This window comes from Pieris napi, chromosome 3, assembly GCF_905475465.1.
Source record: "Pieris napi chromosome 3, ilPieNapi1.2, whole genome shotgun sequence".
Classification (NCBI taxonomy): Eukaryota; Metazoa; Arthropoda; class Insecta; order Lepidoptera; family Pieridae; genus Pieris; species Pieris napi.
In genome coordinates, this window is record NC_062236.1 from 3,728,820 (window position 1) to 3,750,706 (window position 21,887).

At 32.9% G+C, this 21,887-nt stretch overlaps 3 protein-coding genes across 5 annotated transcripts in view; 2 read left to right on the top strand and 1 right to left on the bottom strand.

The window, feature by feature from the left end:
• The first annotated feature begins 3,027 nt into the window (after positions 1-3,027).
• Positions 3,028-11,139, top strand: LOC125063533. Of its 2 annotated transcripts, none has more exons than XM_047670026.1 (8): positions 3,028-3,204; positions 6,834-7,021; positions 8,241-8,383; positions 8,706-8,812; positions 8,885-8,983; positions 9,203-9,313; positions 9,381-10,460; positions 10,555-11,139. In XM_047670026.1, exons 1-8 carry the CDS (start codon positions 3,178-3,180, stop codon positions 10,744-10,746), a joined length of 1,947 nt encoding a protein of 648 aa, XP_047525982.1. In that variant the 5' UTR covers positions 3,028-3,177; the 3' UTR covers positions 10,747-11,139. The 2 variants fall into 2 exon arrangements, with proteins under 2 accessions (XP_047525982.1, XP_047525983.1); XM_047670027.1 differs by having other exon boundaries at positions 8,727-8,812.
• Positions 11,140-11,836: 697 nt separating this feature from the next.
• LOC125063534 (methionine aminopeptidase 1) lies at positions 11,837-15,815 on the bottom strand. 2 transcript variants are annotated; one of them, XM_047670029.1, is made up of 7 exons: positions 15,690-15,815; positions 14,836-14,905; positions 13,682-13,952; positions 13,424-13,595; positions 12,836-13,130; positions 12,455-12,591; positions 11,837-12,018 (listed from the first exon to the last, which is right to left on the bottom strand). In XM_047670029.1, exons 2-7 carry the CDS (start codon positions 14,891-14,893, stop codon positions 11,917-11,919), a joined length of 1,035 nt encoding a protein of 344 aa, XP_047525985.1. In that variant the 5' UTR covers positions 14,894-14,905; positions 15,690-15,815; the 3' UTR covers positions 11,837-11,916. The 2 variants fall into 2 exon arrangements, with proteins under 2 accessions (XP_047525985.1, XP_047525984.1); XM_047670028.1 differs by lacking the exons at positions 14,836-14,905; positions 15,690-15,815 and adding an exon at positions 14,027-14,289.
• A 1,859-nt stretch (positions 15,816-17,674) lies between these two features.
• LOC125063151 (tolloid-like protein 1) overlaps positions 17,675-21,887 on the top strand; it is a 72,813-nt gene continuing 68,600 nt past the window's right edge. The window contains exon 1 of the mRNA XM_047669406.1: positions 17,675-17,691. The gene's annotated coding sequence lies outside the window, so the exon portion shown is untranslated. The remainder of the gene's footprint in view (positions 17,692-21,887) is intronic.

Genomic DNA, 21,887 nt, shown 5'->3' on the forward strand with positions numbered 1-21,887 from the left:
ATCCAAAATAATTGGTAGTTATTTAAGGTTTCAATTTGTGGGTAAGATAAAATTGTAGCAAAATCTGTATCGCAGTATTATTTATTAAAGTGATGCAAATAACAACTTAGAATTAATACGGAATTGTAAATATTGCTCAAAAGTTATTTATATTTAATTATTTGTAAATAAAGTATGATGGTGTTGATACGTGTTTTATTTTTGTACATTTTCTCACACATTGTAGATCCACTTTTCCCGATTTTTATAGTTGAAACTATTAAAAAAATGTTATAGTAATAATTGAAACTATACAATATCTAATCCTCTACCAGTAGTAGAATAGTTCGAAAATGTAACTTTAAATATACTTTGTATTAGTAGTCTTTCTTAGTTTAGTAGTAGTAGTTTCGTATTCTGTAGTATTAGTTCTTTACTAGAAAGCTCTAAAATATTTTGTCAATGACTGCAATAAAATGATTACTAAGCAATTAGTAATATTCAAATAAAAGCTACATTTCGTATAGCGACATCTAGCGAAGGCATTAAAACCGTCGATAAATTACCAAACGCAACAAGATACAGACTTGTTATATGTATATGTCACAGCTAACTAGCTTAATAAGCCGTTCAGTTAAAACCCTAGCGTTTTAACTGTTTAGTTAGCGCCGTAAAAAAGCGGCCTGAAATATATTCAGCCGTAGCGTTTGTTCAACATTTAATAAACTGACTGGCTAAAGCAGGGTCCACACTATGCCGCGGTAGGCCGGGCGGGTTGACCCGGGTGGGCTGAGCCGGGCGGGTATGTTCGGGCCGGCACGACGTCCACACGGAAAACGAAGCCGACCGGGTTATTTCTACCTACATTATTTAGTTTCAACACCAAGACTGGTGAGTTAGTTGAAGAGTACTTAAAATGAACAATAAAAAACCCTACTTAAACAAACTGAAACGAAAATAAAATAATTCATCTAGTTCGGTCGGAGGTTTAATTGTAACTGAAGCCGCTAAGGGCCGCTCGGCCCGCCAGGCCTACCCTGGCATAGGACCCTGCGTTATGCTTTGGCCATTCGTACGATAGAGCGACCACGTGGCAGAAATAAAAAAGATGAAACATCTGACATAAAAAATAAATTGCTTGAGTCAGTCTCAGCTAAATTGACATTATTATTGTCACACTTTTTATTAAACTTATCAAAGTTTTGGTTTGCCGACGCCACGGCTGTTTCAATTTGAGTGGCAGAAAAGTGGAACTAAATTTAAAATAACAGTCAACAAGTATGAAGCGTCATCTGCCTAGCTGTTTAATCAACTGGCTGAATATCTTTCAGGGCGCTAGTTAAATGGCGCTGTTTAAAATGTGACAAATTATTTGAATAGTTTGTAATTGCAAAACCAAATCTTTTCTTACTTTCGACTATACCGATTAATCAAAATAATTTCTAGTGGCGATAGGATTCTTATGACTACCGCGACGGTCGACGGGTAGGTACGGTCTCTGATATTACTTTCTTTCATATATGTATTTTTTTCAGATTCGGCACGATCAGAGCCTACTAGTTAGACTTCATGGTCATTTACGTGTCTAAGATATGCCGGGTTTTTCACATTCTTCTTCACCGTACAAACATGCGAAATTCGTACGTAGAAAAATAAATTGTTGATCAATCAGCAATCTACAACCGGAGTTTCTATCATGTGTTCGGGTACCTTAATCGCTCAATCATGGCTAACGCTACGTCTATAATATACTTTTGAGTATTTAGTTTTTTATTTATGGCTCTGGCACGGTTTGTGCATTAGCTAGCGTCAAGTATAAGATTTTTATAATTCGTGCTTTTTGCCTTAGAAATTCGACCATGTGAGGACATGGTACATGTACGGTTTAGGCACTCGCCCGGTACCGCACAACCCTTCCAAAGGCCGAGAACAAATTTAAATTAAATTAAAACTTGCCCTCGAATCGGGAATCGAACCCGGTACCCCTCACCTAGCTGCGAATATTTAGTTATGCTTGACTATTTAGTTACTACTGCCGGAGAGATATTCTGCATTACGATCTTCTGCATACCTATATTTAAGGATCACTTTAACCAAATACACAGAATAAATTATGACTTTGCCAAGTGCCTCTTATACAGTTTCAAACGGAAGCTAAAATATGCTCGTTTTTTGATCTTAAGATAAACTTGACTTCCTAGTCAGGCCTCAATGCCTCCGCTTTCCATACACAAGGGGTATAATCAAGGCTGTATGTATGGTGACTCCGGATACCGTGTAAAGTATACAGGAAAGCTCCACCTACCGGAATTTCCTGTGTGTGAATATTACTTAGACATAGATTTTTTTTCTAATTGTTCTAGAAAGTATCTGTGCCCTTAGTATGCTGGATTTATTACATATTTTTACAAATAGATTAAACATTTTTATAGTAAAACTAGCTGACCCGGCAAACGTCGTTTTGCCATGTATATTATTTCTAGGAAACATTTTTTTAGTCTAATAAAAATAACTATCTTCTATAATAAAAAAATAGAGGTTGATCGTAGAGCGGTGAAAATTAAGGGTTGTATGTATTGCTGTATCATAAAAAATAAAAACAAAAAGTTGTCTATAAAATAAAAATTTAGGGGTGAGATTACCCTGAATATTTAGGGGGATGAAAAATAGATGTTGTCCGATTCTCAGAATTACTGATGCATAAAAAAATTCATAAGGAACGATCGAGCCGTTTCGGAGGAGTATGGGAACGAACATTGTGACACGAGAATTTTATATATATATAGAGATGTAGTATCTACAAATCTCATATTCGTAAAATTAAAATGATTTTGCTGTTATAACATAAAATAAACACTATATTCCCGTGTAAGCTATCTATCTATGTGAGCTAATGTACAAAATAAAGTAATCGTATATACCTACATACGTTACCTAGCAACACCATTGACAATAAGGTTCTAACACAAAAGCCGTGCAAAACCGGGAAAACTGCAATAAGATTTCTTTACCTGACCATTCTCTGTCCATAACATGCGCGCGCGCAGTGGGGCTCATATAAAACCTAACACTGACCTATTTCATATTTCACACCGCTGTCTATCGTAAGTAACGCCGCTGAAATTAAGTTATTTTGTGCAAGTGTCGTGAAAAGAACTCTTTGTGAGGAAAGTGAATAATAAAGTGATAAGTGTGTCTATGCATAAATTATATAAAATGGATAAGGTAAATATCAAAAGATATAAAAAAAAATCTTATTATTCTTGTAACATAACTTTAGATGTCAAAAATCAGATTGCTAAATTGAAATTTATTATTATTATTACGATGTTGGCGCCAAAAATAATTATCTACTTTCGTTCTGATACAATGAAAGCTTATTAGTTAAAGAAAATAACTGTAATTGTATAAATATAATAACGAATAAAAAACTGTTTTGTGTCTGTTTAATTTTATTTATAGTTTATTACTTTCATCCCGAAAATTCTGCTGAAAAACAATTCAATTAGACTAAGGGTCAATGGACCTAATGGAATATACATATTAATAAACGAAAATTAAAAGTTGTATGTATAAATAGTTATTTTTGTATAATTACTGGAAATGACGACATATGTGGAGAGAGACTACATCATAATGTGAAATGTATTACAAGATACAGCTCTCTTTTAAACCGGTCCATCTAGATTTCACATAACGCCTATCCTGTCTAAATGAGAAAATAAGTTATTTCAATTGATCTAATTTAAAATAGCAACATTGATCTGACGATATGAGAAACTCGAGAACATAAAAATCTCACAATTACACGTAATCTTTCTTAGTTTGTCATCTTTTATTTTCCGTCAATTTCCTAGGATAGAATTCGGAGTTAAGACTTAGGGTGAGATTCAAAAACGAAACTTAGGCCGTTCTGCGCTGGCGTATGTCAAAATTGATTCACACTGAGCGGTCACTTTCGTTGATAATACCCTTAGCGCTAAGTATACCGTATGTGAAAAACCTCGTTATCAAAGTCTCGACTCTAAATCTTGTCCTTATATAATTTGTTTGTTTCTTCAGGGAGCGTTCAAGTATTACGTAACGCAATTTTTGGAGATTATTGATCGTAATAATTATTAAACTCGCCTAGAGTATATTTCAATGAGCACCAATTGTAAATAACATTGTAATAAACTTATTTAGTTCTAAATTTATTCAGCTCTTATAGTCATCATACATTTGGTGCAAAGAAACTTATGTTATTTTCTCTAGTGGCCTCAACAATTAGACTGAAGAGACCGTTAATGTTCTGCTTAATTTGCTGCACGAAACACGTTTTAAGATTTATGATGTTAAGAGTAACAACAGTACAAATATAGAGCTATATAGTATTTTCATGCAACGCGATCAATGACTCGACTAACATTTTTATTATTCTTTATGAAAAGCGAAATCTTTTATTTTAAATCAATTAAATAGGTATGAGTTTCCATTGTTTAATAAATTTAGTGTATGAGACATTTGTTATTGTGTTTATGAAGTCACACAATTCTGCCTTTTTTTATTTATAGAACAGGGGGCAAACGGGCAGGAGGCTCACCTGATGTTAAGTGATTTCGCCGCCCATGTACACTTAATGATAGAGGTCTTTTAATAATTTGTACGCTCTTTTCTTGAAGGCCCCTTGAACGTTTAAAGAATGGGGTCGGAAATACTTCAGCGGGCAGCAGGTTCCACAGAGTAGTAGTGGTGCGCGGCAAAAAAATGCCTTAAAAAACGCTCAGTTGTGGAACGACGGACGGCGTGGTAACTGTATCATTGGTAATATGACTTGCAAGGCAAGTGGGCGAACAGCCTTGTGAGCTTGGTCCATACCGATCTGCTTGAACTTGAGTATTTATGCTACCCATTTGAATAGCTAGAACTACCTTACTTTTAAAGATCTTAATTAGACCGACAAACCTAAAACAACATTTTGCACTATGTAAAGCCAGTTTTGGGTTTGTCGGCACATGCCCACAAGCACCTTTTGTTACTACTACTTTTGTACTTTAAAAATATACACACAGCAGTTGCATATGGGCACAGTCTTTCAGATTGTGTTAACGCTTTGATAAAAAGAATGAAAGGATTGATATAATCTTGTTTATTGAAACTAATGAAGCTATTTTGAACAAAAATATAAAAAATATGTTTATTATGGAATATAAGATACAGGTATCACTTATTCCACGTCATTAAATTTGAGTCGGTAGACATTCCCACTCATCGGCAAAGTAGACAGAGGGTGTAGGCCGAGAGAAAAAGCCGGCGTAAGAAATTCTCGGTACTCTTTTAAAATAGCAAATCATCATATAAAATGACCATGTCAAACAACACTTATTTTAAAACAAATATTACAAATTAATAAGAAGTAGCCTGTCTAGCACTAGACCCAGGCCCTTTTATCAACTAGATAATCGTTAACCTTATAGTAAGCCTTTTTACACAGTTTTTCTTAAATTTATTAAAAGGGAATAAATGAGTTTGGGATTTTAAGAAAAGTATCCCTTTTCAAAAAAGAAGAATTAACTTATCAGGCACGACCAAAAAAGTAAAAATGAGAGATTTTTTTTCTATTTGAATGATAACACCAATTTCCAAATGCAGGTTTTAAATGTTCATTAAAAATCAAATCCACGGGTGAACGTTAGTTTAATTATGTAATCGTAAAGCGTAACAAATCAATTTGACAGACGATTTCGCTACCGCAGTCCGTGACGACGCAGGACATTCACACTACACTTGCATGATGACAACGATTAGCTGTCTACTTACTATGTAATTGTACGCACAGATAATATTTAAGATTGCAGCGAAAACGTTAATTTCTACTCTCGGCTTCATTGGCGCGTAGTTATCCCTTAGAAGGAAATAATTATGTGTAGAAAAAAGCATGACCATTTGTCAATTAGATCTTCGTATTTCTACTGACCTATCTACTGCATTGCTTAATTTGTTAGTAATACTTAGTGCCTATTTTAGTATAGTAGTTTTATTCTAGGAGTACATTGCCTTCACATATGATTATTTAACTAATGTATACAAAATATTGTAAACCTATTTTAAAAGAGTAAGAGTTTCTTGCCAATTCTTCTTCACACGAAACCAGCTTTTGGAAAGGGCAACTAGAATCATCTATATATATTTTATTTGACGTTCAAAAGTGCCATTTTAGGTGGTCTAATAAATGATTTGACTTGACTTGACTGGCTATATTTATGTGGCCATTTCTAACACCTGCGACATTTTCATAGTACGGACACCTTGTCAATACCGAGTGGATTCTGCTAAAATATTTAGATACCTTTTTGTTAATTTTAGTTTTCCTTCCTTATATAATATGTTTTTTTGAAATAATGTGCATGCAAATAATTTCAGCGACAAATCATTATTTTCCATTTGTATCGTAGTTGTCAATGACAAAATTAAATTGGGGCGACTATAAGTTCATTCACATATAATTCACCCATTATACAGGACACTTTTATATCGCTATAAATTAGTACAATTATAGAGACTTTCTAAATTTAAACTTCCGGTAAACTTTGAACTCGGGACCTAACGATTCTTAGACCTGAGATCGTAGGTTCAATTCCCTGCTCTACGACAAAGTAATTTCTGTCTATGTCTATTCAACATTCGCTCGTGCGGCGAAAGAAAACTTCGTAAGTTATCCCGTAAACCCAAAAAGGCTAACGCCTGTGCCAGCCAAGGAAAGCTCTGTTCAGGAAATTAAATGATCACGAATTAGATATAGAGAACTCACGGCTATCGAGATTGTAGTGGCACTGGTATTTTTTTAATTCTTACAAATTAAATCCCTATTTCAGTTCATAATATTCCTAACACTGTGGTCACTCTCCCACGCGGCCTACACTAGTAGGATGGCATCTATAAGCAGATTCAGAACTCCTTCAGCATTTCGACCGGGTGTAGTTCTCCAGAGAGCTCCATACCCACCAAGATTAATGCCAGTTCATCGAGCACCGTTCGTTGTATACAGAAACATGCCTCACAGGTAAGCATCGTATCATATACTGTCTGTCATACACACATTGTAGTATGTACAGATACAGATATTAATCTTTTAAAACTACAACGTTTCAATTATAGTAAGACATAGACATAACTTTTATTACTAACTAACAAAACACACAAAATACAATAATCAAAGAAAAATTAAAAGAGAATGAGAAAAAACAATTTTTTTTCTTAAAAAAACAAGGTACTTTTTAAGAGTGCAATGCGTGTGTGCTATGGTTGTAATTGACCCACTATATATGTATATATGTAGTTACACTGTAGAATTGTAGCTATATACCAAAATTTGATCTAAATTAGTTAATCAAAATGTTTCATTAAGGCATTAAATTTCTAATTGAGCTCATCCAACCTTGTGATATGGGCGAGGCGTTCATTCACTTAGTTTTAAACACATTACCAGTCCACTTCATGCAAGATGAATTTCTGTAATCTATAGGAACTAACATGTAAATTACAAATTCTGTAACCATAATCATCATCAACATAATCGATATAATCCACGATGTGTTACTCTTATAAGGCACTATTACGTATTTTAGCTTTGGAGGTAGAGACTGTAAAACAATAGGCGAAGGACGGTCGTTGATTGGTCAAAAGGACGTGACACGACAGATCATGTCGAGTGTCGACGCGTATTGGACTATACTGGATACTGTTGACCAATCACAATCGCACGATCGTTTTAAATTCTAACTAATAGTTAGTTACCCTAATATTTAGGTACTCCACTTTACTTTGTAGGTACTCCACTGAAGCTACCGAAACTAGACTCACCTCAAACGTAATAAAAATATACTTATACTAGCAGACCGGCCAAGCGTTGCTGTGGCTAAGGTTTTTGTTATATTACATAGTAGAAAACTATTCAAGGGAAACGGTAGGAGAACACCAGTCATGGTGACCACCATGCTGTATTGGTGGTGATGCCATTAAATTGTAGCTTATGTGAAACGTTGGAACTTTCAACACAGCGCCATCTGTTAGCATTGTGACTATCAAATAATAAACAAATATTTTGCAATAAAATAATATTGCGGGTATAAATTGAGATCCTATCTTTTAAGTTGGATCAAACTACACACGGTGTGCAAATTTGATTGATTTCGGTTCGGTAGTTTAGGAGTACATAGCGGACAAACAACGTGACACGTAATTTATATATATTAAGATTATTAAACCCAAATTGTGTTCAGGTATTCAATAAAACCCATGAGTCCAGTAGTGACAAGAAACGTATTCGGTATGCCTTGGAAGACGACAGCAAGAATACCGGTTCCCGTTACTCCGGAGTATGACTATGCACGCGCAGCATCGCAAACTGTTATTAGAACTGATGGTAGTATTTGTCCAATTTTGACGCACACTTTTCTCTTAATTTTCAATACTTATTCACAGTTGTATTTTTTTTAAATTTATTCTTTTGGCACGTTTAAGCATGAGTTCGTCCACAGCGAGGGATGCCATTTATAATAAAAATGTTTCGGCTCGTAGAAATCAACCATGTTATTGCTAGGACATTTCAATGAATTAGCTGAACATATAGTTACTTTATCAATTAACCAATTCTACTATCTGGCCACGACATATATTCTATATCATAAATGGTATCCCCATAATGCTGTGGACGGACAACTTGGTAAAACACTTTATGCTAACAGGTGCCATACATACAATCCCAGCGCCAAACTTAAGTTTAGCTGAAAAACCAATCGTGGTTGCCGATGTTGGAAATATTGAAGGTTCCGACTCACACGCTTCTGAAGTTGTAAGTAGAAATACTAATAATTATGCTCAGAAAATCGTAGCAAAATAATAATGGTATTTGTCTGAGTTTTAGGTTAAACCAACATATGAGGTAACAGAAAATAATGGAGAAACACAAACAGTAAAACTGCAGACAAAGGTTGATGTTCCTGCTGGGTTTACAAAAGCAAATGTGAGTGTATAGCTCATCTTAGTAGCTAAGGGTCCTTAATCAAAATAAATCTTATCTTGATCTGTGGAACATTGTTTTCACTGTGTTAAACAAGACAAGATTGTTACTTGAAATACGACTAAGAAAACTGGGTCTCCTTTTTTTAAGTACCAACAGAAATAATATGGATTTAGTCTTTCAGGCAATTGGATTAACCAAGATTTTATAAATTATTTTCAGTCTGAGCCAAGCTTTGACGTGAATTCACACAACGACGCTACTCATCAATTTAATCCGGAATATGTGCAGGTTCAAACACCAGCTATTCCTCCACAAGAATTTTCTGTTCAGGTTATATCGCTTTACTATTCCTATAATATTTTTTTTTTGTTTAATATGTACTTATAATTTATTTTAGAGATTCAATGGATTACCATCACATCAAGATTTAATACAATCCGGCGCCGAAGGACTAATTATTCCACCAGATGCATTTTATCAATCTGATCCTCTATTCCTAGAGAAGTTACAGAATCAATTGTTACAAAAATATCCAGCTGTAGAATTTATTCCATACACACCAACACAAATGCCATCGCAGATACAGCAATTTCAACCGACCCCATTCTATTTCAATAATGATCACGTGATAAGACAACAGCCAATGTCATTTATCGTTAATGACAATAGAAACATAGTCCAAAGGCAAACCCAAGAAGGTACTGTTGAAAACCTACATCCACAAACATTTACAGCAAACAATGTAACAGACATCATAACTGCATCTCCAGAAATATCAACAATGTCAGCTGCGGAAATTACGACTGTTAATATTATGGAAACACAAAATAAAACAAACACAGCGAAAGTGGAAGAAACTAAATCTGAAGATAATCGCACCAATCCTATTTACTACACTCAGCTAGGACCAAATATAAGCAACATTACGCCAATCGGCTTCCATACCGCTGCAAATAATAACATAAATACGGCTATAGAACAGCCAAAAGCGACGATTGAAAACAGCGAGATAAAAACAGAAAATATTACTACTCCATCCACAACACCATCAGTTGACACAATAAATTATCTAGACACTCAGAAACCGGAAACTAACGAAATATCTAAAGATTATAATCATTTCGTAGCATCGTTTGAAAAGCCAGTTGAATCTGTCAATATAGCCTACTCTATACTGAGATCTTCTGATAAAGAATCTCAAATCCCTAAGAAAAACGAATCAGCTTCGACTGGACAAGAATTTTCAAAAATGGCTGGTGAAGTTACAGAAGCTAGTATAAAGGAAGATAAAGTATATAATAAAGAAAGAGGTCGTAGACAACCTGAGCAAGTTGTAACAGAAAAAAGATCAGCAGATACAGGCTCAAAGAAGGTGGTAAAAGCTAAAATACCGCCAAAGAGTAAACTGACTTTTGACGACCGAACTGGTGAACCCGTTTTACGGGTGTATGCAAGTTATCTAGATAGTCCAACGCGGGTAAGTCTAAAACTATGGTATAATAATTAGGGAACACAATTTTGATCTTGTTAGGCTAAACAGGACGAATGATATTTATATTAACGTATTTCAGAAAGAGGCAATTACGACTAAACTGACGAACCTGAAGCATTTACGTGAGGCCATAACAAAAAGACAAGAACATGTAGAGAAAGTCGACGCAGCTACAGTTAACGATTTAGCAATGGATGTTAATCAATTCGGAATGAAGATAAAAGCGAAAAACACGGATAGCGTTCATATTTTAGATGAATATAATAAGTAAGTTAAGTAATGTCCCATTTGAGTAGCTTTATATATTTGTAAAATAAAATTGGAATAATCAAAAAATTGTATGAGGTTAGCAAAGTATTGGAATAATTTGGACATTACAGTAGGATTAAAATGTAAATACTAGTTTAAGTTAGTTCATAAATGTAGGGACAACATTTCAATCGACAAAGCTTTGGTTAATTTAATAAAAATATGTTTTATGTTTATTTAAAATTTAAGAAATTAGATGAGTACAGCGATTGAAAAATTGGACCAAGAGTCTTTTAAATATTCCAAAGACTTGTTATTTCAAACTTCCCTTACATTAATTTATTATTCTTGTATAAAATTATCATTATATTACAACTAACTTAATGCATTTATATATTGTTATAGATATATTTACGACTAAGAAGAATTATTCTTAAATAAAAACTCAAATTTTTTGATACCTTTTTATTGTGTTATTTTTCACGCAAAAATTGAACTCAAGTTATATATTGGGTATTTAAAAAGCAGCACCAGTAGCTGAATGAAAAAAAAAACTTAAAAACTTTTCACATGTTTTCAATAAATCAATGTCAAAACAATTCATAACATTTTATAAATACTAGTTATGTAAAAAAATATGCTTAAGACTTAACTATTGGTTCTCATTTAAATCATTCTGATGCAAAAAATTTATCACAATTTTATTATATTTACATTGCATATTTTGTCTATTCACTAATATTATGAATTTAGTTATAAACTTATTTACAAGTTTTCTACTATAACTGAAATACTGTTCAAACCTGCATAGTTAAGCCCCTTTATTCATAATAACTAAATCAGTTTAATTTGTTCTATTTTAAGTATTCTTCTCTAAGTCTCTTTTTTGCCAAATTATGTTTATGCTACCAAGAAATCTAAAATAAAATAGGTTATTTTGTAATAATTCAAATTTGTGCCTGAGATTCATATTCTTGCGATTCTATTACTGGTGTTTATAAGTTTATATTCTCTAAAACAACTTGGGGCTTTTTGATGCACACTTTCTAGTCTAGAATTTAGTATTTTTTAGACGGATATATAAATGTAACTAAATGACATCAACAAAAATGTATAATAATAACATACAAAACTGTGATGATTTATTGCACAAATCACCTAATCAATAGTAAAGAAATAATATTAAGTAGTGCTACTTAAGTTTCTCCATTTGATCCAAGAACCAGGGTCGGCCTGTGGCTCGTTGCGTCAATATGTCACACCCAGTCTCAGTAACAAGTAGAGTTTGTTCAAACTGAAAAATATATTTAATAGATGTAATAAATAGAGACAATCTATAATTTTTAGTATATATCAACTAAGTTTAAATACATTAAAAATGAGAAGAAGCATCATTTATACATTTTTATATCAAGTTTTTTTATTAGATAAAAGTAAATATATTACTATTTATAACATTAATGCAAAACTTGACAGTCTTGTAATTAGATAAACATTACACATTGAATGTAATTTATATTCCTATACAAGAACTTGCAGAAATCATAGGAGCAGTGAGGTCACTCTGTGAAGCCTGTGAAGTGCCCAGGAGACTTCTGTGCTTCTGGAAGGAGCTTATCTTGCTATATTAGCCAGGAATTTACGCACAACGGACCAATTATGAGTCTAAGTGTGAGAACGTAGCTAGCCCAATGAAATATAGGAAATCTTAGGTGTACGATTTAATTTACCTGAGCAGACCTCGTCCCATCAGCACTGACAGCAGTCCAGTGATCTGGCCATTGCTCATCCCGCCACCCTCCTTCATTGATCATTGGCTCAATGGTAAAGCAGTGCCCAGGTTTCATCACTCCAACAGCTTTATTTTCTGAAAGTTGGTTTAAATTATGAATTGCAGTCTTGAAATATTAATGAAACATTTTCATGTCCCTCCCTAGCAATCAGTAAGACGCAATCAGCCCATGGCAATTTTGAAAAAAATTTGCAAAATACTTTTTCTGGCAAGTGAGGGGTGGGGGGGATAAATTTCAGTAAATCTGCTTATGTAATACTTGAACTGAAATATTGAAATGAAGAAAGTGGACCTCTTAAGAAACTGAGCTTTTACTCACTAGCATAATGTGGCACATTAGGAGCTGTATGGAATAGTCTATGTATCCCATGTCCACAATATGACCGAACTACACTAAAGCCGTTTGCTTGAGCGTGCCTCTGTATTACATTGCCAATTTCACGATATTTTTCTCCAGGCTTAACAATTTCAATAGCTTTTTGTAAACATTCATATGTTACTTGTACAAGCTTTTGTGAAGTTTCTGGTACATTTCCAACAAAGAAAGTCTCATTAAGATCTCCATGGAAGCCTCTGTGGTAAACAGTGATGTCAACATTACAAAGATCGCCATCCTGAAATATGGACACTTTAAGTTAGTAGTAATACCTTAAAGGCAGCTAAATACAACAATTGGTTATCTTTGGTAAAATTAAAATTGCAGAATCTAAATTATAAGAATTGCATATATTTACCTAACAATCATATTAAGTTGCAAGAAACATGTTAAATGAGTCTGTTTGCTCTTCTGTTTAAGCATTCATTATTATTCATCAAAAACTGCTACTAATACTGTTTATACAATTTCAACTAACGATGTTTCTGTTCAAGTAACAGAATGTTAAGAAAACATATTTGTAATAAATACCTGCAATGGACGCATGTCAGGAATACCATGACAGATAACCTCGTTAACTGATGTACAACAGCTTTTAGGAAAGTTGTGATAGTTTAAAGGGCTAGGGTAGCACTCTTTTTCTATACATGCTTCATGAACTATTCTGTCAATTTCATCTGTTGTTACACCAACACCACAAGCCCTAGAATTTTTTTGCAGCATTTTAAAATATGTATTATCTCTTAAGTGTACAGATGTATACCAATATTACCAATTTTGTGTACTTACTTGGCAGCTTCGTCAAGAACTTCCCGCCCTAAGCGGCAAGCCACTCGCATTCCTTCAATTTCCTCATCATCCAACACCTTTATCTGACCTGAACCCTTAGCAGCGTTCTCTGACGCGGGGAATCCTGTAGGATGGTCCGCATAGTCCGGACGACCAATGTGCGGCGGCACTTCACGTTTCGCGCTTTGAGGATAAGGTCTTAACTTGCCGGTATATGCATAGGACGGCCACGGGTTATACTCCCCGTTGGTTCCTTCAGAATTATCACCCTCTGAAACAAAAAAAGTACATTAAATCTTTCTTGAGCTGTAACTTTGTTACCCAAACATAACCTTAAACACTCACTAGCTAACGAATGGATGATTTTATGAGTCTTCCAAGATTTCTTGAAACAATCCTGTGAGCAGAAATATGAGCCCTGTATTCCAAACTTTATACAAGTTGGACACTGCAACTGGGCATTTGAATTACATCCCGGTGTTTCACAAAGACCAACTGCGGCCATATTTGGGAATTCAGATAATTATTGAAGTAAAAAGAAACGAGAAAACAGTTTGAACTTGGCAGCTTTTTTTTATATTTTGAGATTTAACTTTTGAAGTTTGAACATTGACCGCTTTGACTCTGACGCCTAGTAAATGATAATTAGCATTTAATGACGTTTGTTACGTTGACTTCTGAGATATGATGGCAATTAACAGTGTCGAGGTTATGTTCTATTACTCACAAATCTGTGGTTATATTTATCATTATTGTCTTTGTCAAAGATAATGCAGTTTTTTGTTTAAACTGTGGTAGGCAGTAGCGGGTATTGTAGCGCGTTATTTATTTTAAAATAACCAAAAAAAGTAGTTCCAGCAACGTCGAAATGTCTAGTTCAAGTGTTTCACTTGAACTTAGTAAGCATAAATTAAATTCCAATTTTTAGATTAGGTGCATAAGTGTATGCACCATAATTATGTAAAGTACGAACGAAGGGAAACTTACCGGAGTATTAAAACATTCTCGTAATATATAATATTTAAAACTGAAAAATACTTAGCAGTTTAGACTACAACGGTCACATTACAGGAAACAAATTGCCTCTGCTATCATAAAAACTTGGTGTTATGGCGATAAATGTGTTTTTTAATATTTTTAAAGAAAAGCTGTACCGTAACTATTGGAGCCAGGCAGTACAATTGCCGCCAAAGGTAACTCCGCTTCTAACATTTTTCTATTGCTCTGTAATAATTAAAAATGATTTGTTTTCGTATTATCTATATTCTATAACTCACCTTTACCTTTAACCGTTTAAGAACTGTAATTCAATACGTAATTCCCTTTAATTTATTTGTTTGTATTAGAACATTTAACTTTTTACAGGTACAAGAAAACATTTTATAAATTTAGCGATTTCCGAGTACAATCGTAACAGTTTATATTTGTGCCTCCCGTATGCTTATAATCTCTTTAAGTTGGATGTTATCCAGCCTTAAATTTTTTAAAGCTTTCTCAGTGGTCCGCAATTATTTATTAATCTATTTTACTATGACTACGCTACACTAATTAAGTTATAACATTTTTATAGAGCTAGATCTGCGCCGGGGAAGAACGGATTTACATACCCAAAGATAACATATTTTTCCCCAAAGTAAAAAAAGCACACTTATATTTTAGATATCTTTATGCCTAGCTTTATAATTGTTCATGTGATTAATGCAATCTTAGAAAAGATAAAGAATAATTCAAATAACTTATTGAAATTAGTCTAGATTTAAGATCTTTTGCATTAAAAGTATTAATGTATTAATTGAAATGTTTAATCTAAAAGTAAGAATAATGCATGCATTATTCATACTTTTAGATTACAGGTGATATCAGCTGGCACCATCGCATGCAAAGGGCAAAATTATCCTTAACTAAATTATCTTTATATTAATGTTTTATACCAAAGAAACGTTAAATACTTAATTAAATGGTGTAAACGTTAAAAAACGAAGCCCATTATTTTTTATATCGAACTCACCACCAACAACAGTCTTACGAAGTCGATACAAGATTCCGTTCGGTAAATCCAATGACCTAATAACACTATTTCTCAATTGCGTATATATAAAGATCCAAGTTGATACCATATCATCACTGTTCATTTCGGTAAACACAAAAACGTAAAATATAGGCACAGAAATTTTATAGAACTACAAGTAAGCGCGTCATTATGACGTTATGTTTCAAAAGTGGTTCTATTTTTGTGAAGTTTATTTCCTTCCAGTCATATCCAGCGCGTGAGTTTTCACGATTTTCGTATTCAATAGTTAATCAACTTTGATACCTATGGATTCATGAGTTTGATTAATAAAATTTAACATTTAATGAATTTCAAATTATAAAACTGTCGGCATCGGCTAATTATTTGATGCCCCGCGTTTATAACTTTTTAAATACTACCTACCAATTTTTTCTCTATTTCTACACAAAATATAAACCTTTTATCTATATATATATACCACTAATATTATAAAGGGCAAAGATTTTTATGTTTGCATGACTGTAACAAATAAATTGAGAAACTGTTTTGCCCGATGATTCACTTCCAAATATGTATTAATAGTTTTGACCCTTAAACTTGTTCGTAATAAACATATGATGTTTAATTTTCTATTAAAAAGATTATTAGTATATTGTAACATAGAAGTAAACATTACTTTTCAACGAAAACAATTAATGATTTTATACTATTTTTTAATTTAACAAAATTCATTTCACAACTTATATATATTTTATTATCCAGAAAAGTGTAAGTCCTAAAGATATTAAGTTTTCAATTGTTTTTCTTTGAAAAAATTTCTTAATCTAACTGGAATAAACCTCGAATTTGCCCGAAAATTCCATAAGGCGTACACATTGACTGGTATACTAAATATTAAAATTAACTATATAATACATGTATGTACTTTAAGAATATTTATTTATGAACAATTTACCAGTAGTACAAATACAACGGGCAGCCAATCGCTAACCAACGATCAATTCTACGGACGTAATGAAAAAAAAACGGGTAAAGTGCAAAAAGTGCATAACTAAATAACAATGTAGACCTATACAACATTACAAAAAAAATATAATTCAAAAAGTTTCTCGTAATATTATGAAATAATTTATAGTCGGCTTTAAGCTAAGCTAAGTGAATTCCATTAAATATTTTTACAACCGGGAATTACGATACTAAGTCTCGTCTCTAAATCTGAAGGCGAGTCTTTTATTTTAAACTTACACAAACCGGTTTGAACATTTATTCAAAATAATATAATTTGATAATATTGCAATTTATATTAGCATGTCTAAGTCCTAACTAACTACCATAATACCACTTAAGTCCTACAAGTTACAAGATATTCATGCTCTAAGCTGTGCACCTGAGACTTCAATGAGGTCAACAAGAGTTCCTGTAGATAATAATTTAATAACTTCATATCTGCATACAAAATTGTTTTTGTTTCATTTTGGCATATTAAAACACTGTACATAATAGTATGGAACTAAAACTCTAGTTAAATCAAGATTCATTTAGCGGTAAAAATATTAATTATATATTAGGTATACATTATATATATTTAAACTGTTTAGTTAAATTTTAACCTTATAGTTTAATCGTTATAGATATTTTTCTTCTGTGTTACAATTTGTTTATGTACAAACAACTTAACTAGAGTTAGTGCTTTATAATATATTCCCTATTCAACAGTGTTTAAAATCGTCTAATTTAATATGGGATTTTATAACATTTCTGTTTATTACTTAGAAATGTATATTATAATTACGTTTATGAATTGGTAACACTAAACCCAGTTGCTAAGTTTCCTCTTGTTATATATATGTATATTATACCAAGATAGTCTTGTGTTGTAGGGTCAGACGATTCGTTCGGCAGACGCTCTCTGACTCTCGCGTAGGGCGCTACGCTCGTAGCCGTCATTTTTCGTAGCTTGTAGATCGCGGTAAAAGTTGTGACTTAGATTGGCCCTGAGGTGAGTTGGTAATTATTATAATAATAATTTATATCTATAATGTATGCATTAAGTAATATTTCTGTAATAGTAATAGTTCATTTATTAACATTTCGTTTTAATTATATATAAGTATTGATCACATGTTAACAATAAAGGAAATCCATCTACGGCACGTATATTTATATGCGTTACGATTTAAAAAAAACTCATAATAGATTTAAAAAAACTGTGGGTATTAAAGAATGATATTTTATGGATCATAATGTAAAATAATAAAAGGCATCATTTAAATTTTAATGTATTTCCGCATCGCAGGGCAGTGGATAGAAATTCAGTCGCACCCTCAGATGGGCTATTAACCTTTCATTTTCACGGAAGAATAGAAGAGGTCACTTTATCGTTTATGAACAGCCCCCGATCGGGGACATTTAGTTACACTTGAACTATTAATATTTTATAATGTAACGATGAAACAGTGTTTCAATTTTATTTTTATTTATGTACGTGTATTAATGGGACAGATTAAATTGAAACAGAATAATTAACGTTTTTTTAGCTATCAATAGAGTGCTTTCTGAAGTTATCGTATTTTTTAAAAATTCGTTACATTTTGTTATATGGACATAATGCATTTTCAGACCAAATCATACTTTGAAAAATTAGTAAACATCTATGGTACATTTATGGTTAATACACAATATTTTTCGCTATTTTATTACATATAATAATGTTCTTAAAAATACGGCACATTTAAAAAGAGGACAACAAAACATAATTACCATACAGACAGCACGCAATGCGACGCTTTCAAAACACACAAACAAACAAAGCTTAGGTACGCATTCGAAATGAAAAACTTTGAAATGTTGACACACCGTCCCAAGGGAGGGAATGTTACAAAAGTCGAGCGTCTGAGATAAGAATAGACTTTAGACTTGGGACTAGCCAACTACATATTATATGACCATCAGATATTGGTCATAGAGTAGATTGAAATGTTAGTGTAAATAAACAATTACGTGTAATTTTAATATTTACATTTTTCAAAAAGCTTGTAAAGTTATTTTATGAGTTACTTAATAAATCATTTTTCAGCGTAAAAGGTACCTACATTTTTTTTTAAATGATTTATTTAACATATATCATAATATAACGTATCTTGGTTTTCACCCGAAATCAACCTTTTTACTTTGGCAGATATTAAACACAGACCCGTGCGTATATAAAGTACATATATATTGGTCTGAGCCGCGTCACTATAGATTTCACGGGACTGTTTATATAATAAATAATCAAAATATATGTTATTATATAAAAACATTAATATAATCGCTCATAACTCACTAAATTTTTAATTTAATTTCCTATACTATATGATGTTACGTGTAATATTATGAGGGCCATTAGACAAAACATTTCTAAAGAGTATATATAGGAGTGATCAGTCTGGATATATACTATGACTCTCTGCTTACGTTTCCATAGTCAATTAAAACCCACGCACTTTAAACCAAAAACAAATATTTCCTAAATAGTATATTGAAATAACGTTACTACCTAACTAAAAGATATATCCTTGTAGAGCTTTCCATTTTTGTACACTACAGCTTATAGATGGAAAAAAGCTTTTTACTGATTACTTGTCTCGTCTGGCATTCCTACCTAAAGCTTCTCTGACATATGAAACATTAAAAGCGTATGACATCAATTGTTTTTGTCGATAAGCTATCGCATTAATCAATAATTAATTATGGTAGATTTCGCTTTTGAAACAAGTGAATAAGTAAAATATATTGCATTTAATTATAGATATTACATTGCACATCAAGTGGTGGTGCAACCCTTTGCATCGTGTCCTCTTTTGACCTGTAATTTTTAATGAGATTTCTTCAGGTTGTGAACTTCTCCACCGAGCAAATCTTCTTTCATACAATCTCCAAATGTGGCGTGCGCCAATGGGTTTTCTGCTTCTGGTGCCTACCGTTGGCTACTAAATTGAGTTCAGCTTTCTGGCTCTTTTAAATTTTCACGAATTTATAAAATCTGTCCTTGTTCTATGCTATGGTCATCTATCGTGATTCAAAGTATGGAATATAGACAACATTTAACATTCGATTAAAGCGTAAATTTGAACATTAGCTATGGTTTGAATATTTAAATATCCGTCCTATATTGGCAAAACATCTTACTAAACACCTATAATTATTACTAATACATACTTAATTTACTAAAGCAATATATCATGTATATTTTTTATCTGTTTATGAAAAAAGGGGTTTAATAAATTGGCAATGCTTAGTCAGTTATCCGGATTTGGCGGCAGTTGCACACAAATTAATGGAACGTCACAGGCAGATTTTACAAGGACTCGTGAATAAGCGAAAGCGATTAATATTAGACAATATTTAGCAACGTTAGATTAATACAGTCCTATAATTATAAATATTTTTAAACATAATGTCTGTCCTCTTCACTGAATTCTTTTAAAATTAATTTCTATGGAAATAAGATAATCTGTTCCTAAATACATACACATCCTGTTGCTAGTGTGTAATAAATAATAATACCAGACATTTAAGTCACTATATATAATTTATATTATAATTTCTTCATTTTGGAAAATTCTGTGCCAGAAGCGAAGTTTTGAGTGTGATTTCGTGATAAAATCGTTACAAATGGTTAAAAAAAAGTGTATGATATATCCAATGTTACATCATTTATCATACAAATAATAAATAAATAAATAAAAAAAAAATATATACACCAACTAACATGTCCATGGGCTGCGATGACAGGCCTTTCTGGGCGTCCCTTAGGCTCGTTTGCCCTCTATCCTTTAAAAAAAAGTAAGTTTATATTTTATTTTACTAAGCAGAAAATTTAAAAGAGCTAATAGTCAAGTATCAGATATTTGTGGCACATTTCTAAGTAGCGTGCCGTAGATATAACAGGTGTCGCGAAGTGCTTATACTTTAGCCCGCCAGTCACCCCAAAGGGTGCCTAGTGAAATATCATTGGAATTCCTCTATCTAAGATAATCCGGGACCAGTTTGTCACGATCGACGCGTCTAACAAATTCCGATATCGATGCCATCTTGTAATAACGATTCGGAATGTTATTTCGCAATCCGTTAAGGCGGAAAATTTGTACGTCCTGTTCGTTATAGGTCTATATTATACCGACTAACGTAATTATACCTATTTACTGTGATTTTAGAAGAGTTTTATAGTAATATAGATTTTCAAGTGATTATCTTTCAATACAATATTTTTATGTTTTGTTTTTTTCGTGAATGATATAAAAATATAACATTTGTTTGTTACAGACCTTCAATTGCTATCCTTGCTTATTTATTTACACTGAGTTGCCTTATACAAAAACATACATAAAAAAAGCTGGTTACATAAGTTATTAGGCAACGGGCGGCCTGATCGCTAATAAGCGATTTCTTCCAGGCAACTCTGGAAGCTTCTTCTAAACAATAAACAAGATCATAAAATAACATGTAACACTAACTATAACTTAAATAAAGTACAATCTAAAAAAAATATAAACAAAAATGAGATTATTTGAGTGTCAATTATTAAAATCGACATTAAAAATAATACAGCGAGTCTTTACCAAAAAACCATGTTAACGACAGTTTTAAAAGTTTATCCTCCATTGTCCTTCATTATAACAACAATGAGTGTCACTGCAACCTCTTTAGGTCTGGGCCTCAGATTTCTGAATCTGTTTCATGATCATTTTTCAATCCAATAGGCAAGTAGGTGATCAGCCTTCAGTGCCTGACACACGCCGTCGACTTTTTGGGTCTAAGACATGTCGGCTTCCTCACGATGTTTTCCTTCACCGTTCGAGCGAATGTTATGTGCACATAGAAAGAAAGTCCATTGGTGCACAGCCGGGCTCGAACCTACGACCACAGGGATTAGAGTCGCACGCTTAAACCACTAGGCCAACACTGTCCTTTATTATAGCCTGCTCAAATAACCCATTAAGCCAATGTAACACCTTAAGATCCACTTAACGTATACTCTGCTAAAATGTTTCCTTTTCAGCCAAAACCTTTGTCACCATTAACAATATACGCGTATATCGCAATGTTTAGAATGATTAATGTCTACTGAAATTAATGAATTTAAGCACAGACAATTTATCTGCGAATTAGTTGAAAAAATGTGTTAAGGCCGTGACATTTGAACGACACAAT

Coding starts and splice junctions, on each gene's coding strand:
- LOC125063534 (XM_047670028.1), bottom strand. CDS start 14,186: ATGGCCGCAGTTGGTCTTTGTGAAACACCGGGATGTAATTCAAATGCC. Junction 13,131..13,423: donor CTGACATGCGTCCATTGCAG/GTATTTATTACA, acceptor TCCATATTTCAG/GATGGCGATCTTTGTAATGT. Junction 12,019..12,454: donor ATGGGACGAGGTCTGCTCAG/GTAAATTAAATC, acceptor TATATTTTTCAG/TTTGAACAAACTCTACTTGT.
- LOC125063533 (XM_047670026.1), top strand. CDS start 3,178: ATGCATAAATTATATAAAATGGATAAG. Junction 7,022..8,240: donor TACAGAAACATGCCTCACAG/GTAAGCATCGTA, acceptor AATTGTGTTCAG/GTATTCAATAAAACCCATGA. Junction 8,813..8,884: donor ACTCACACGCTTCTGAAGTT/GTAAGTAGAAAT, acceptor TCTGAGTTTTAG/GTTAAACCAACATATGAGGT.